Genomic DNA, 16,507 nt, shown 5'->3' with positions numbered 1-16,507 from the left:
ATTCCCTTCAGTAACGCCTAATATAGTGCTACCAGGTCACGCAACTACTTCGTTACGCACGAAGCATGTCACGCATAAGACCTCTGAACCTCAGAACTACACTAACAGTATTCAGATATTCCCTTGCGTGATCACAAAAATAGTGTTACTAAGTCACGCAACTACCTTGTCACGCGCCCTCAAAGCACCTGACAATTTGCACGTAACCAGATATTATATCACTATTGGTCAGATTGCATCACGCAGTCACATGCATGATTTCAGAAATTTTATAATGATGGAGTCTCATGATTTTCTTTGCCCAAACTAAGGATCGATGTTTTATGATTCTTTTGGCGGAATACAAAGAGGTTTGTAGATATTTATTTGGGATTTTCCTCTTCGACTTCTTATTTTTTTTTTTTTCCATAGGCCCCGGACAGGCTCTGAATTTCTTTTTGTCCGATCCATGCGAAGGTAAGGGTTACAATTTCATTGATATTTTAGTAGAAATAGTTAAGTTTGAATTTCTAGTAGTTGAATAAAGGGTATTTTATTCTAAACAAACAACACGTATACTTTTTATTATTTATAACTTAAATTATATAAAAACAAGCGATAACTTATCCGAGGTAGACACACTAGTTAAATTTTTCATAGCATGGAAACAGCTATTTTGGCCCTAAATAAGCATCATTTAACATTTCTGAGAACTTGTATTTGTTTTAGGTAAAAACGCGACTTTGTGCGAGCCTGTCTATCTGGCGGTGTATTTCTCGACGACAAACTGCGCATGTACAGGTAATCTTAATTGCCCACCCCTTTTAGTCCGACGGGCGCCGTGGCTCTTAAGGAACTTAAACAGGCTCGTCAGCTGTCATTTTGTCATTCTAGCAAAGTACCAAGTGTGAAAAAGCATTTATATCCATCGGCCGATTTGGGGAAGACAATGCGATATTTTTAATTGGATTGAGTAAATAAAGTATTAAACTTTGTTTTTAGATGTCTTTTTCGCATGATGCGCCATCCAATTAGATAAAAACAATAACAAAGGTGTGTTAACCCTATTCATGGGGGGTGGGGGCTTTTGAGGCAGCACTTTTGAGCTGTAATAATTTTTGAACTATTAGAGCTAGAGCGTTGAAATTTGATGACTTTTTCTAAAATTTATCTGGGATCAGTTTGGTGTAAACAAAATTTCGATATGTGTACCCTGGTAACCATAGCAACCAAGTTTTGAAACATGAAAAGTAGGCAAACCGCTTTAAGTCGATCAACTATTGATACGACGTGCTCAACGTAATTCCATGTCATATAAAGCTTTTATACCAAGATTCGATAAAAACATCTCTATTTTAGGGGGGAGGGGTGGTGTTTTTTTTTGTCAATTTTTGATCTTCTAGAAATATTGCTTGTAAAAATAGCAAAAAACGTTCATATCCACCTGAAATCGTTAATATAACTTGAAACGAAGATTAAATATTGTCGAAAAGCTTTAGAATTTGCTACCCAGTTTTTATTGATTAAAGTAAATAACTTTCATTAAATCCAAGATGGCGGATCAAAAATGGCGAATGCTGATGTCACATAATTAGCTAAAAATCACTGATTTTTTTTTTAAACTAACATCTAAATTTGGCAAAATGCTTTTTATATTCCTCTATTGTAAATAGAAATTGGAAAAAAACATTTTTGGAAAAGACATTTAAATTATTACTTTAATTAAGAGTCCATTCGCAAACTTATGCTATATTAAAGGTACCATGCCAATCACTGACGTCGCAGATGCCATATATTGTTGTCATAGAAACAGTGTCACTGATAATATATGTCAACTGCAAGATAATAAGATTATCGAAAAAAGACATACAGAAATACATATATAAAATAAACGGAAATATTGCCTGTTTCTGCTCACTTAAGTGACGTCATCGTGACGTCACAAATACATTTTTTTGAAGAATATCGATCACTTCTTAAATATAAACTGACTATGATAACTTATTTGGATTTTGGATGTTATTTGCAAAGGTTTCGAACACAATACACCATTTTCTTCCTCTTTGTAAGATAATGATTCTTTGAAAATTTGGTCACAATAGCTCCAATGGTTTAAAAGTTACGGATGGGGAGAAAGAGCCCCCCTCCCCTTCCCCCGGTCAGAGGAAGCCCCAAAAAGCCCGGTCTGAATAGGGTTATAGAACTACGACGGCGACGGCGGGGAGAACGTGACCCAACAAACGCTTTCATGTTTAGCGCTCAGTGAATTTTTAAATTAATCATGTTTTTGTATTTTCTTGGCTTGTAGAACGTACATGTGAGTTGCCGAGTCAGATCAAGTTCACAATACAGAAAGGTGAAGAGCACACTGAGTCACGCAACAGCACAGTCACGCGATAGCGTGTCACGCGACAGCACCATCGATCAACATCACACAATAGCAAAGTCACACGAAAGCAAAGTCACGTGGTAGCACAGTCGTGCTCTAGCACAGATGCATGAAAGCAGTCACCCAATGGCTGTCACGCAATAGCACAGTCACGCGATAACACCGTCACCCAATAGCACCATCGATCACAATAACACAATAGCATAGTCACGCAATAACAGTCATATAAGTACACTTTTAAGCAATATCACAGTCACGCGATAGCACAGTCACACAATAGCACAGTCACGCGATAGCACAGTCACGCGATAGCACAGTCACGCGATAGCACAGTCACGCAATAGCACAGTCATGCGATAGCAAAGTCACGCAATAGCGCGTCACGCGAAAGCACCATCGCATCGACCACCATCACACAATAGCAAAGTCACGCGATAGCAAAGTCACGTGGCAGCACAGTCACGCTAAAGCACAGTTACATGAAACCACAGTCACGTAATAGCTGTCACGCAATAGCACAGTCAGTGAAAGCACAGTTACATATGAGAACATTTTGATGCAATAGCACAGTCACGCGATAGCACAGTTACGCGATAGTACCGTCACGCAATAGCACAGTCACGCGATAACACAGTCACGCGATAGCACAGTCACGCAATAGCACAGTCATGCGATAGCAAAGTCACGCAATAGCGCGTCACGCGAAAGCACCATCGCATCGACCACCATCACACAATAGCAAAGTCACGCGATAGCAAAGTCACGTGGCAGCACAGTCACGCTAAAGCACAGTTACATGAAACCACAGTCACGTAATAGCTGTCACGCAATAGCACAGTCAGTGAAAGCACAGTTACATATGAGAACATTTTGATGCAATAGCACAGTCACGCGATAGCACAGTTACGCGATAGTACCGTCACGCAATAGCACAGTCACGCGATAACACAGTCACGCGATAGCAAAGTCACGCAATAGTGCAATTACGCGACAGCAGAATCACGCAATAACACCATCATACTATAGCATATTCACGCAGTTTAACTGTCACGCAATTACAGTTAAGCAAAGTTACATTACAGCACTTTCAAGCAAAAACTTTCGTCACGCAAATGCAGGTCATAACCAAATAGCAATGAAACACCCCATCATACAATAACACGTGACGCAATGCGCAAGAGTACAATGTCAAGTGATAACGTGTCACGTTGTACTGCAGTGCCATGAAGTCACAAGGTCAGGATCTTGTAACAAAGCATTAAATAGATTCACCTAAAACTAAGAAGAAATTTTGAGTTGAATACCAGTGTTTGATGAATCTTATCGATGTTATGGTTCGAGATCTCAAGTTTTTGTGTATTTATTTATCTAGCTAACAAGGAATATTCTTGATTTTTCCTCTGTTCACAGGCACTAGTCTGGCTACTCGTCACCAAACCCCACTCGCCTTCGTCCTCGCGGCAATCCTGGCGCTAGCTTACAATTACTAAAAGCACTTTTACTCTACGACAACAATACACTAAACATCAACAACATGTGAAACATATAACAATAAACAACAAAAGCAACATGTAAAACATTAAACGATACACTCAACAACAACAACATGTTCACCAAATAACAATACACTTAACAACAAGATGTGTAGAATATAACAACGGCCACAAAGTCTGTGTGAACAATAAAGTGTATGATTTTCCGTCAACTCGCCACAACCAACTCGTCACTCCTTTGGAGAGTTGGCGGATGGTGCTGGCGGCGAGTTGGCCGGATACCAGTCGCATCTGAAAGAGTTTGGTATAAACAGTGGTAGCTTCAACATCTAATAACACTGATATTAGATGCACATCTAATAACATCTAATAACAAATGACAACGTTAAATATCCCTTACTTGTTTTTATTTTCTTGTAATAATCATTACACGTACAATAAGGTTGAAGAGTTTGCTTACAAATAAAATTTACATTCGTGTTACGTTCTACGTACGTATTTTTATAGGGATGCGTAAGTGCGAATAAATTTCTGTTTTTCCTTCTTTAAATTGTTCTACGTCACATTACCCTTGGAGGAATATCAGAGACCTTAAGATACACGGCGACGGGCGGGAGATGAGCGAGTACAAAACCAAATAAAAATTCAAAAGGCAGATACGTTGAAATACGCATCTTGCCCATCCTCGGAAACCCAGGGCGTCGAGGTCTCTGGCATGAGAACGAGGTGGAACAAGGAAGGCGAAGGGGGAGGGGGAAGGGGGCGGGGGAAGGGGGAGGGGGACGGGGACGGGAGAGAAGATAAAGAAGAGAGGATACGTCTTCTCCTTTCTCTCATTTCTATGGTTTCAAAGATGTCCACCAACGCAATGAACCATGGGTATCGTAACCTTGGTTTCCTTAATGATACTATTATCATTAACATATTGATTATCTAAATATTTACTATTCGAACTACTTATGCAGTGTGACATTTTATGTCGCTTGTTTCTGCACTTTATAGGGGTAAACAATTGAATTCGAATCCCCCTGTTAAGTTGCGTGTGCTATATAGTTCACTTTATAGAGGTTAGTTTATAAACAGTAATAAACAGATCTCTATCCCTTGCCCTGACTATGCAGTGTGATCTTCCTTGCAAATTGCTCTCAATCACATTTTGGGGTTTGGGCTATAAAAATCGTTATACTGATTTATTTTTCTTGCCCTAATAACACAGTCTCGGTGATTGATAATTATTATGTTTGGGTTAACTTTTATAATGTTTTTTTTTTATAAACAACAATATCTTTTCTCCATCCTTTGCCCTTTTATTCAGTGTGTATCACTGTGTTACGGATGGTTATGGTGACACTAGTAATAATGTAATCGATTGTGTTAACTTTATAAAGGGTATACTATATACCTTGCCCTAGTTATGCAGTGTGAGCCATGTGACGTTAGTAATAATAGAGTCGATTGTGTTCACTTTATGGAGGGTATACTATATACCTTGCCCTAGTTATGCAGTGTATGCCACTGCGCCACGGATCGCCTTGGTGACGCAAGCATGTCGGCCCAGTGCCTCAGGTCCGCGCCACTAGACAGCTCCCCCACCACACACTTTCCTATCATCTCACTCTTCCCGACGCGGTCGTAATCCAGAACGGAGATAATGAGTGAGGTTTGCTCGATCTTCTCGAATGCAACCGTAAAGGTAAACGTTTCATTGTAGTATGGGTTAAGAGTTCGCTTCTTTACAGTTGTTTTCTTTTTCTTGATTTTGCGGCCTTCTTGAACTAAGGCGATCTTGACGTACGGATCTGTGGGATTATGGGATAGAATCATCATTATCATGACTCCTACAATTACAAGGAAAATCTTTATCATCACCGTCATACTTATATCATCATTATGTCTACAAACCCCATTTAATCAGCAGCTGGAATCACTACAAGTCCATTTAGATCAACATTACATGACTATCATCATTTTCATCATCGTCATTAATCATAGCCGCGATCAACCAACATCATAAATGTTATTTATACATTTATACTAAATAATCAAGAAAAATATAACAAATTTTGTTGGATAGGTCAAATTTCGCAACTGTCAGCTTCTACATATATTGCTAAAAATTTCGTACTTGAATTTTCCTAATTCAATCATGCAAAATGCTAAATAGACTGTGCATAATTCGATGAATTTTTTTTTTCTTTTTCAATGCCACAGGATGAGCCATTTGAAACATGTCTCAAATGCGAACCCTCTTCTCACTAGACTTCCCCTTTCTTTCCTCCTACCCCCTAGCATCCCTCGGCTCCCATTTCTCCCTTTCGCATTTGACTAGTACCTGGTCTTACCTCCTGATGATAAACCTTGTGCTAGAATACACGTAAGGTTGCTTAACAATAGCTCTACGAAATATCCCACCTTTCCATTTTGTTGCTCTATATATTTGTTTTTTTTTTTCATCCCTATTCTTGCCATTCCACGCCATCATGTATATTCCACATTTTCCTCCCCTTCAGATCATCTCTCCACCTACAACCCCTCCCCCCCATGTGCCTTGGTACGAATACCCGCTTTCAACCCAAAACATTCAATTATGGCTAAGGACTATCGACTTCTTACCAGAGTAACCAGTTAGATCCATGCTTTTTAAACTCTTGGCTTCTACTATAGTGATTTGAAGTTTCCCCGAGGAAGGCACGTATCGAAGAGAGAAGCAGATATCACCCAGGTCAGATTTAGAGTGCTTTAAACAAAAGAGCAGTTCATTGATTAGAGCACACAAAGAATAAAAGGGCGAAGCACATTGTTCAGTATGTACAATGCAAAGCATCATGGTATTGGGATAATCTTTGATCGGTCAGTATTACCCGAAGACGCAGAAGGCACGTCAGCACGCATCGCGCAAAGCATCATGTCTGATAATATGATAATCTTTAACTTACTCCAGCACCCCCAGACCCTGAGGGAGGCGTCAGCACCCTCCATTCGTTGATATTGGACGCCAAGTCCACGTCAATCAGCGGTAGCCTCGCCTCGCCGATCAGATCATGGCGGGAAAACCGATCAAAGTCAAACAACTCCATGAGTAGGATACGATTCGTAATCTCGCTATATGGAATGTTCTTGAAAACGAATTGCTCGTTAAAAACGGGGTTCAATGTCTTGCGATGAACCTGAAGCAAAATAAGAACGGGTGAGTATTATGTCGTTTTTGTGGGGCGGGGTAAGGGAAAAGGGGGGGCTAGTAAGGGGAATTTGTCAAGAGGGGGGATGGGAGGGAATAAGTAATTATGCGCAATGGTATAGAATGACAAAAAAGATAAATAAAAGAGGTATGGGATATTTCATAGAGCATTTTGAAATGAAAAGCAGCCTTACGTGTGTTCAAGTGCAAGGTTTATCAACAGGAGGTAAGACCACAAGTCAATTGCGAAGGGAAAAGGCTCTGACCCTAAACAGTTCATGCTAACAGAAACCTGTGCCTGGAACAAATTTACGCGCTGAATTAATTAGGATCGCGTTAGCGATCACCTTTACCCCATCCCCAATCCCGATCACCTGATAAGAGAGAATGCACTTATCAGCCTATCCTAGTTAAAATACAACCACGTTTATGACTCAAACTTTTGCTCCTGGCTAATGCTCGAAACAAAACCACCTGCAAAACCACCCTGCTTTCAGAAAGACATAGAACGTAGAACTTCAACACTTCAACCTTGTGTTGATTTAAATTCTCTACAGCTCGTCTAACATTTTTATTAGTTATATACCTTCGTCTCGTATTTCTTCTTTTTATCTGGAAGAAGCATAATTTTCACGTATGGGTCCGAGGACCCGCTGAAATCTTTGGCCGGGATGTCCTCAGCTCTAATGATTCCAACTGTCAGAGTGTTGTCGGTAAAACTGTAGTCCAGAGTGAAGTTTATACGGCCTGTAAGAGAATGGGTGTGAATTACAACGAGTACGACGAGAGGTGATGTTGATGGTGATGTTGATGTTGATGTTGATGTTGATGTTGATGTTGATAGTGATGGTGGCACCGGGATAGTGGTGGTGATGGTGATAATGGTGGTGTTGGTGATAGTGATGGTGATTATGGTGGTGATGATGGTGATGGTGACGACGACGGTAATGGTGATGGTTGTGGTGATGGTGATGGTGATTATGGTGGTGGTGGTGGTGGTGGTGATGATGATGGTTTTGTAGTAATAATGATGTGATGGTAATGATGATTTTCATCATATACACTTACCTATTTTGACGCCAGAGCTAAGATCAGAGTGGTAATCCTCGCTGTTGTAGTCGAGCTCATCCATGGAAGGCTGCACCTTTTCCTGATAACTCGCCCCAATCTGCACCGCCCGGAAGTCCACTCTCTCCTTCCCTCCTCTCTTGTCATCTTTCTTCTTCTTCTTGCCGCATTTCCGACAACAGCAGCAGTAGATACAAAAGATGACAATCACTGCGGCGCCGATTCCAACCACAGCGATAATCCATATCGGGACTTAGAGGAATAATAGACAGAACATTATATTACAGGGCCGTAGACGGGGATGGGGCACTGGGGGCATAAGCCCCCCCCCCAATATTTTCAAAAATTATAAGGAAATGACCAGTAGGGGCGTGGCTGTCCCTCCCCCCCCCGATAATTTCTTAATGTATCTGTCTCGTGCCCCTCCAATCTTACGTGGCCCTTAGGTATAAGACCAATTAGATTGTGGTTTTTTATTCATTGTAAGCGTACTAGTGGGCGTTTACCTGTTTACTTGGAGATTTATGTGTAAAGAGAATTTTTGTACCCAGGATTGGCTGAGATAGGAGGGGGTAGCAGGCGCAGTCATGGGTACCATATGGAAAAAAAGAATAGTATTCCACTAGGAATGGCCCACTTTTTGGTGGCCGAGCGCGTGCCTTTCGCGCATCCCTCTCGCGCATCCCCCCTGTGTACGCGCCTGCAGTACAAAACAATAGCTCGCGCTTGATAATGTTAATAAGATCAGCTTAGGGGACCGTAAGGCATCGTTAAAAACGAGACTCCAACAAACTTAGTCTCGACTGGAATAGCGGATTCGATTTAAGATAGTTTCGAAGTCTGCACCCAGCAGCGCCGACATCAGTGATCAAACACCGAGACTTGCGGAAAAAATATCGGCAAAACGGCATCTTTTGGATAAGCGAAAAGGAAGCGAAAAGCGAAAAGAAATATGATAATACAGCGACTTAAGATTAAAATTACCCACAAACATCACCAACATCACCACCACCCAACATCACCACCACCACCCAACATCACCACCACCACCACCACCCAACATCACGATTATCACCCAACATCACCACCACCACCACCCAACATCACCATCATCACCACCACCACCACCACACAACATCACCATCACCACCGGCCACCACCACCGACCACCAACCAACATCACACACCACCCATGCTAACCAAACATAAATCAGACAGCACCTAAAAATCATACGTCGAGTTAAAATAAATGTATGTGTATCGAAAAAAATTGCTGTAAATTAAAAAATCTTAAAATTTTCACGGGGAACATAAAATTATAAATGTCGTGGAAGAGTGCTCTGGTCTTTGTTATTGTCTATGGATCTCAAGAATATGGTTTGAATTGTTACAATAAAAAAACGTAGTCACTAATAGCTATTAGATGGCAAAAGGACGAGGTTTATACTAAAAGCTTAAAGTTGCTGATTGCACGCTTTTATTAAAAGCATTCTCCGAGCTTAAAATCGTTACTAAAAGCTTTCTCCAAACTCACAATCAAATTAAAAATGTGGATTAAAGTTCTATTTTGTCTAGTCTAGACCCAAACTGCCGAGTTTTAACACACCTCTAACTAAAAAATAATTACTGTAATGTCCATTTTGTTGAATTAGATATTCCCAATTCAGTCATATTTCTCTTCAATAATTAAACGCTAGTGTTTGGAAGAAGAAAGTTCAAGATTTATTTCAAGGATTTATTTCTCACTTTCTAGAACAATATTAAATGGATTAGAACAACAAATACGAAAAGGAAAATGATATTCATAAAATTGGATATGTATTCTTACCACAACACGAGAAAAAAAGCATGCAGTATTATCAAAATTAGAATTTTTGTTGTATCTATGAATTATAATTCCCGCTATAAATTTGTTCTTTGACGTGAAGCTCACTATCTATCGTGTTAGTTGCGTAAAATTAAAGTTAATAATATTCTTTGAATAAATTTCACCGACCTTTTTTGAGCACCTCTTCCATCTTCTACAAGTCATTCTTCTTCTGTCTACGTTGTTTACGAGTTAAAAAAATAGCCATCTAAGGCTTTCTTATCTAGCGCGGCTACACGGGTGGGTTTTGTGACGTCCAAATTTAAAGTGGGCCTTACCATTAAAGACCTAACGATTTGCAACTATTATTCAAAGTCTAATCGCAACAGGGAGTCGACCGAAGTAAAAAATTTTCCAATAAAAAAAAAAGAGAAAAATGAATCCCAGAACAACAATGGGAAAATGGAAGCTTTACATCACAAAAAATCAGAAATAATTCAAGGCAGTTACAAAACAAATATTTGATAGAAAAATGTTTAATTAAAATTTTCAGAATATCCAAGTCAAAATAAAGGAAGTTGTTAAGTCTGTACGAGTCAAGGAGGTGACAAATGTCACCAAATCTTTTTTTTGCGGCATGAAAAATTAAGCTATGGTCTAATTGATTCTGTTAAGTTAGAGGAAAATCAGATGAAAATTCAGATAAGAAAAGCGCTTTAGCAACGTTATTTGCAAATGCAATTTCCCCCCAAACCGAGTGACATATGCGGTATCTACAGGGTGATCAGTCTGAGACATTTATTCCTTCCTTTAGCCTGACAGCTGGAGTTTTATCTTCCATCCCCAGAAAAATAAATCAACGTTTTAAAGACGAGATAATCACAGTCGGGAATCTATTCCAGACTTGTTTCTTGATTGTATATAAATAGGATCGCATCAGATGACCCAGTCTCTCTGAAGACGTATCGCGTTTTTTTCTTAAAAGCGTAGGGGGGGTGGGGGGGCTAAAGGCCTGGCGGGTTACGAGAAAAAGACAACTCTTATGGTCACTATTAAAAAAAGGAATGAATGAAAATGGAGAAATCAGGAAATCCCCCTATTCGCTCCTGTAACTAACGAAATCCTAGCAAGCGATCAAGGGTTATTTAGGTTGAACTTAAGCGAATGTTGATGCAGAGGTAAATATTTGCCATTCGCGAATCTCGCGCTTTGTGTAAACCAAGCATTTTTCTAATTGTTAGGGGAAAACATGCGGTGGTACTCCTGTGGTTAAGATCCCGGATATAAGAGACAAACATGGCGGAACATTTTTGTCTTCCCTGTTTTAAAGACCCTTTGCAGTTAGCGGTTGCGGAAAAGGACTCGAATTTAGTAATTCATGGTGAGTACTGCGTAAATTTCTAAATAGCGGTATCCACCACAAAGGACCCGCAAATCTGAAAAAGTCTCACCCAAAACCGAAAGGGCGGAGAAAATTTTTTTTATCTTCAGAAGCCACGACAATAAGAACGATAAGCAGCTTAAGTAAGAGTATACTATGCTTATTATAGATATTACTCTGTAAAAATTATACGGGTTAAATATTATACTATTTTAAAGGAAAACCAAAACTGCCGCCCGGTGTTACGACTCTCATAGAGTTTTGAAAACCGACGTGTTTTTGTTTAGGTGAATTCGAGAGCAAATCAGGTCGATCAGGGAAACACCAGACCGGAATTCAAGTGCTTCACGTTTCCTCGAAAATTCCCAAACAAACATTATTTTTATATTCACAAAAGCCAAAAAAAATATGAGAACTTTGTTTTATACAGCATGAACTCAACATAAATAGCTTTTGAATTATTCCCCGCTCTTACTAATTCCTACTCCCCCAGATCTAGTATATATCATATATTATTTCCTTACTTTGTCCTAAGATACTTGGATTTGTGACTGGCGTGGCGCTGGGCGTGGGGGTTGGACCTTGGATCTTGGCCACGGGGTCGTTCTGACTCACTGGCATCTCCTGCTTTCTATTCAGCAAATCCTGCCCCCCACCCACTCCTCCATGGGTCTTGTCCAATAGTGGATTACCCATAATGCCCCAGAATGATGCTTCTTATGTAAGCACTCTACTTTCCATCATAAACATCTGCTATGCCACATCTATCTAGAAAAAAAAAACACATAAAGTAAGACATATCAATTACAAGTTTGCTTTATCTGGCCATCAGACTTGAATCAAATTTTTTTAGTCCAAATATCATTTACCATTGTCAAGAGAAGCTGCATTTTATAACGTATTCAGTGCAAATAAGTCAAGTTGATTGTTTCAGTTGTCAAGAAAAGTTTTGAAGTTTTTATATATGCTCATCAAGGGATACACCCTTCACCCCACCCCCCCCACCCCACCCTCAGCCTTTGGCCCTTTACCTGTATGTTTGCAATCTGCCATGCATGGGTTTATAGAGCAGGCCCCATGAGTGAGTAAAAGGTATAATTTTTTTGTCTTGCAATCTTATTTTCTGTCTGTCTATGTCTGTCCATGTTCTTGATCATCTCTGACAGTCCATTATCTTTTATCTCTTTTAGTAATTAATTAAAGAACAGTAACTTGACTATAACAGATACCAGGGGCTGTAATTAAGAAGCAAGAGTGTGTAATAGTGGACTTGTATTTCTATCTGTGATATATTAATGTTGTCCATAAGAGTGGGGATGAATTGACTGTGATTACTTATCATTAATGCTATTATTAATTTTAAATGTTATTCATTTATTTATAATTCGTTCAGTATTATTTTTTCCCTTGTTAAATTAACTTGCTTTAAATTAATTCAAACTAATTAAACAATAACTTTTGGTAACCTATATTAGGCGGATACCATAGATATTACACCATAATCCATAGTATGATTAATTAAATTAAAGATTAAAGTGTTACCATTAACCATTATTTTCCATTTTAAAGAGCACTTTTTTTAAGAACTCGTACAAAAAATTAATTTGGAATGTTGATAAAAATATATAAAACTATAGGTGAGCACAAATCAAATGTAGGGACTTTAACAATTCTACGTTAAGCCGAGCTTTAGCCGAGAAGGTACGTTATTAACTGTATACTGTACTTATACGTAAAGTTTGATACCAGTGATGGGTTAAATTGTCAAAGATGTATTTAACTAATGAATTCTGCATTTACCGTGATCTTGCAAATTCTTGACTCGATAAGAGCGACCTGATCAAGTCTAGAAAATTCTTTGTCGTCTTCAACACGAGGAATTCATATTTCTCTTCACTTTTGCAATCACAGAGTTAAAGAGCTAAGTTACAGAAAAGAATCTCTTGAAAATTCCAGTTAACGAACTACCCTTTTCGCATATAGTTCTTGAAGAGGAATTGGTTCAAGCTTTGTATGGAGGTGAGCGGAAACTTCGCCAAGATCATATCTTCCACTGTACAAACACTGCATTCCAATTTCGCTGTGATCGTAATATTCAAAGGCCATGTTTATTTAGCGGGGTCTACTTCCGTTGCAACGTAAAAGTCACGCTATTTCCGGTAAGATGCATTATGGGAAGAAGAAAATGTGCACTTTCTGTTTTAAAGAACCTAGTATATTATGGACTAGGTGACGGCTCTTTAAAAAAATACAGTAGAAATAACTTTTAGTGATGAACCTTTCGAGTAAGCAAGTAATAAGCCACATAAAAAATTGACATTATGGTCGCAACCCACGACTAGAAGCCGAGCCGCATGCTCAATTTTCACTGTATAACATCATGTATCGCAAGGTGCCAAGGTGTGAAGGTGTCTTCTCGTAAGCTCAAGCTAGCTACGATTGAATCTTCTTGTCATTTCAGGCTAGCTACGATCGAGTTTTCTCATAAGCTCAGGCTAGCTACGATCGAGTCTTCTCGTAAGCTCAGGCTAGCTACGATCGAGTCTTCTCGTAAGCCAAAGCTACAATCCTCAACAAAAGTAAGTGGGACACTTCCCATACGAACAACCGCCAACCCTCTCCCCCCGATTAATATTGCTTAGAGGCGAGTTTTCAGCTCAAAACACAAGCAGTAGCAAGGTGATAATTTGCCCTCCAACATTGAGGAAGGGGGAGGGAAAGTGTCCCATTAGTTTTGTAGAAGATTGTAGCTACGATCGAATCTTCTCGCAATGCCGTAGCAGGCCTCAAAATATTGGAGGGGGGCACGTGCCCCCAGTGCCCCATCCCCCTGCAACGGCCCTGTCTCGTAAGCTGAAGCAAGCTACGATCGAGTCTTCTCGTAAGCTCATGCTAGCTACGATCGATAATTCTCGTAAATTTAAGCAAACTATGATCTCAGCTCAGGAAACAGAGTTTGTAGCAAGCGGATGTTTCCTAAGTGTTTCAACTTTTAGCAACATTTCAATAAAGAAATAGAGACAGTGGCCTTGATAATTTATGCTAGCTGTGAAATAAAGCATGTCTTGTATTCTAATTGCAATTGCTTATCCGATCCCATTTTTCGGAAAGAATAATCCTCAAAGGGAAAAGCGAAATTTTGAAAGTCAAGTCGACAGTGGAAATGCAATGTAGGGTGTATTTTTCGTATCTTCGACATCAAAATTGATATCTATGTCAAAGCATACATATCGAAAATGATATAGTCCACCAAAAACTGGTAGTCGACTCTAATAACATTGCGTCTTTATTGTGACTTCTTCTGAGGGAAGACGGCAGAGTTCGAAAGCCAGTTTTTAACTTTTGGGGCGTTTTAATTGATTCTGTTAAAAATGAGTAGTGTCACTTAATGGATAAGGAAAAAAAAAAATAACAACCCCTAACCCTAACCCTACTCTAAAAAATGGCCATGTATTTGTAGGCGCAAGTTATAGTCAAATGAAACGTCGTAGATCCAAGTAATGTGATATCTTTGAAATTGTATGCTTTTAATTAACATTGCACTTGTTAGGATCGCGAATAGGATGCTAATTGGATTCGTTAGGGAACACATTACTAGCTCTAAAAAGTATGCCTTTTATGTTTGAACAAAGGGTTATGTAACCAACTTAAAAGGGCCTTTCAAGATTTAAAGACATTAAGAAAACAACAAAAACTTGCCTAACCTATCTGCAATATATAGAAATTAGTTTTGCTAATAGAAATTAGCAAAACTTTGGGTTTTGGTAAGCAAACCTGGGGTTAAAATGCGAAAAAAAGACTTTGCAAACGTAGAATAATGAGCTCAGCCAAGCGACAAGAGTGTTTTGTATTTCGCCACGGTTGTTGAGCTTAAATTTTCACAATTTCGCATACGTTTAAAGGGGATATGAATTCGTCTTCAACCTATCATGTGTTCCTTTTATTCCAGAAGGCTGTACTCCGTTTATAAAGTAAATCGGGTTTGAAAATAATGAATTACTGTAATTATTTGTTGACTTGGTTTGTGTTTGTCTTTGCTCTATATTAAGGATGTCATGTTCATTTGAAATCTATTTGCATTTTGGTGTAATGTCATTACAATCAATCTCTCTTTTTAAGGTCGTATACTTGACAAGCATATCACCGCTTTTATATCACCTAACTTTATATGAGTGATTTTTCGAAAGAACCTTTTAAAAATCTTGGCAAAATTAAAAGTCCTAAATAAACGAACGCCTAAGTATTTACCTTTCTCTTCGACCACCCGCTTTAGATTTCCCGTTGTCGACCAATTTCAACGAAAACTATCGTCTCATTTCGAAGCTTTTATAGTTTTGGCCCTGCGGATGCCTTAGGGTGATGAATTCACAAGAGAATCGAACTGTGTCGCTGTGGTAGCCGCCATCACAACCTTCATCTTATCCAATGTTTTTAGATTGGGGTATTTTGAATTCTGATGTCACTGTTTTAATCTTTAATTCATCTTCCCTCTGGCCTTTCGAGAATTATGTTGAATCTTCTTGGAGCGATAAGTCGAGGAAAAATTAGAAAAATGTTCCTTAACGAGGGGTATCACGCGGAGGTTTCTCCATTCATTGAACCCCCATTGGGAGAAAAATTTTTATTCAAGAAAAAGCACAGTAAGCACCCTTCTTTAAAAGTCTCGCGACACTTTGTATTGAAAACCAACTTCTTTATTGATTCCCCTTCTGATAAGTTTTTTTTTTAACGTTTGTGTGGCTAAGTGATTTTCAGTTATTTTTGTTTATCCATCTTCGTAGACCGAAGACATTAAAGACATTATTTGACATCTTTTCCCTCTACGTTATTAATTTGTTGTTCTTGAGCCTTACATTGGCATGGAAAAGCTCGATTTTCCTTACTCAGAAATATCTTTCAAATTGACCGTTGAATCTCTTATGATTCTGTGAAAGACGTTTTAAAATCATTCCATTGATGGACTCACCTTTATAACCGTCTTCCTGCTCGATGTTGTGTGTCAAGAAAAGAGGTAGTCGTTGGGGAGCGGATTTGCCAAGAGACAGGTGATATCTGAGGCAATTTGATCGCTGCTTCCGAAGGAGTTTTTAATCAAAGTGTTGTCGGTTGTTTGAGAACAATGTATGCTATTGCGGCCCAGGATGTGTGAATTATGATGAGTTAAAATCACTCAAGCATAGTGTACTGAATAATATACACCACACACACACAA

The 16,507-nt window shown here is 39.1% G+C and overlaps 2 protein-coding genes and 1 long non-coding RNA gene across 9 annotated transcripts in view; 2 read left to right on the top strand and 1 right to left on the bottom strand.

The window, feature by feature from the left end:
- The window catches only part of LOC5510794, a 10,113-nt gene extending 9,855 nt beyond the window's left edge, over positions 1-258 (top strand). Inside the window, exon 14 of the mRNA XM_048723061.1 lies at positions 233-258. Coding sequence (XP_048579018.1) covers positions 233-258 — 26 coding nt within the window. The remainder of the gene's footprint in view (positions 1-232) is intronic.
- A 146-nt stretch (positions 259-404) lies between these two features.
- Positions 405-4,344, top strand: LOC116610211. The gene is made up of 4 exons (XR_007306698.1): positions 405-456; positions 709-780; positions 2,288-2,335; positions 3,779-4,344. It is a non-coding gene; the product is annotated as an uncharacterized LOC116610211 (long non-coding RNA).
- LOC5502678 (synaptotagmin-1-like) lies at positions 4,252-16,507 on the bottom strand. Of its 7 annotated transcripts, none has more exons than XM_001623796.3 (7): positions 16,262-16,507; positions 11,820-12,059; positions 8,108-8,359; positions 7,626-7,786; positions 6,798-7,028; positions 6,475-6,598; positions 4,252-5,660 (listed from the first exon to the last, which is right to left on the bottom strand). In XM_001623796.3, exons 2-7 carry the CDS (start codon positions 11,989-11,991, stop codon positions 5,356-5,358), a joined length of 1,245 nt encoding a protein of 414 aa, XP_001623846.3. In that variant the 5' UTR covers positions 11,992-12,059; positions 16,262-16,507; the 3' UTR covers positions 4,252-5,355. The 7 variants fall into 7 exon arrangements, with proteins under 7 accessions (XP_001623846.3, XP_048578406.1, XP_048578407.1 ...); XM_048722449.1 differs by having other exon boundaries at positions 11,820-12,063; positions 16,262-16,506; XM_048722450.1 differs by lacking the exon at positions 16,262-16,507 and adding an exon at positions 15,544-15,763 and having other exon boundaries at positions 11,820-12,063.

Source organism: Nematostella vectensis, chromosome 15 (assembly GCF_932526225.1).
Source record: "Nematostella vectensis chromosome 15, jaNemVect1.1, whole genome shotgun sequence".
NCBI classification, from domain to species: domain Eukaryota; kingdom Metazoa; phylum Cnidaria; class Anthozoa; order Actiniaria; family Edwardsiidae; genus Nematostella; species Nematostella vectensis.
Note: the sequence above shows the minus strand (reverse complement) of the source record. Positions and strands in the feature narration are given on the sequence as shown.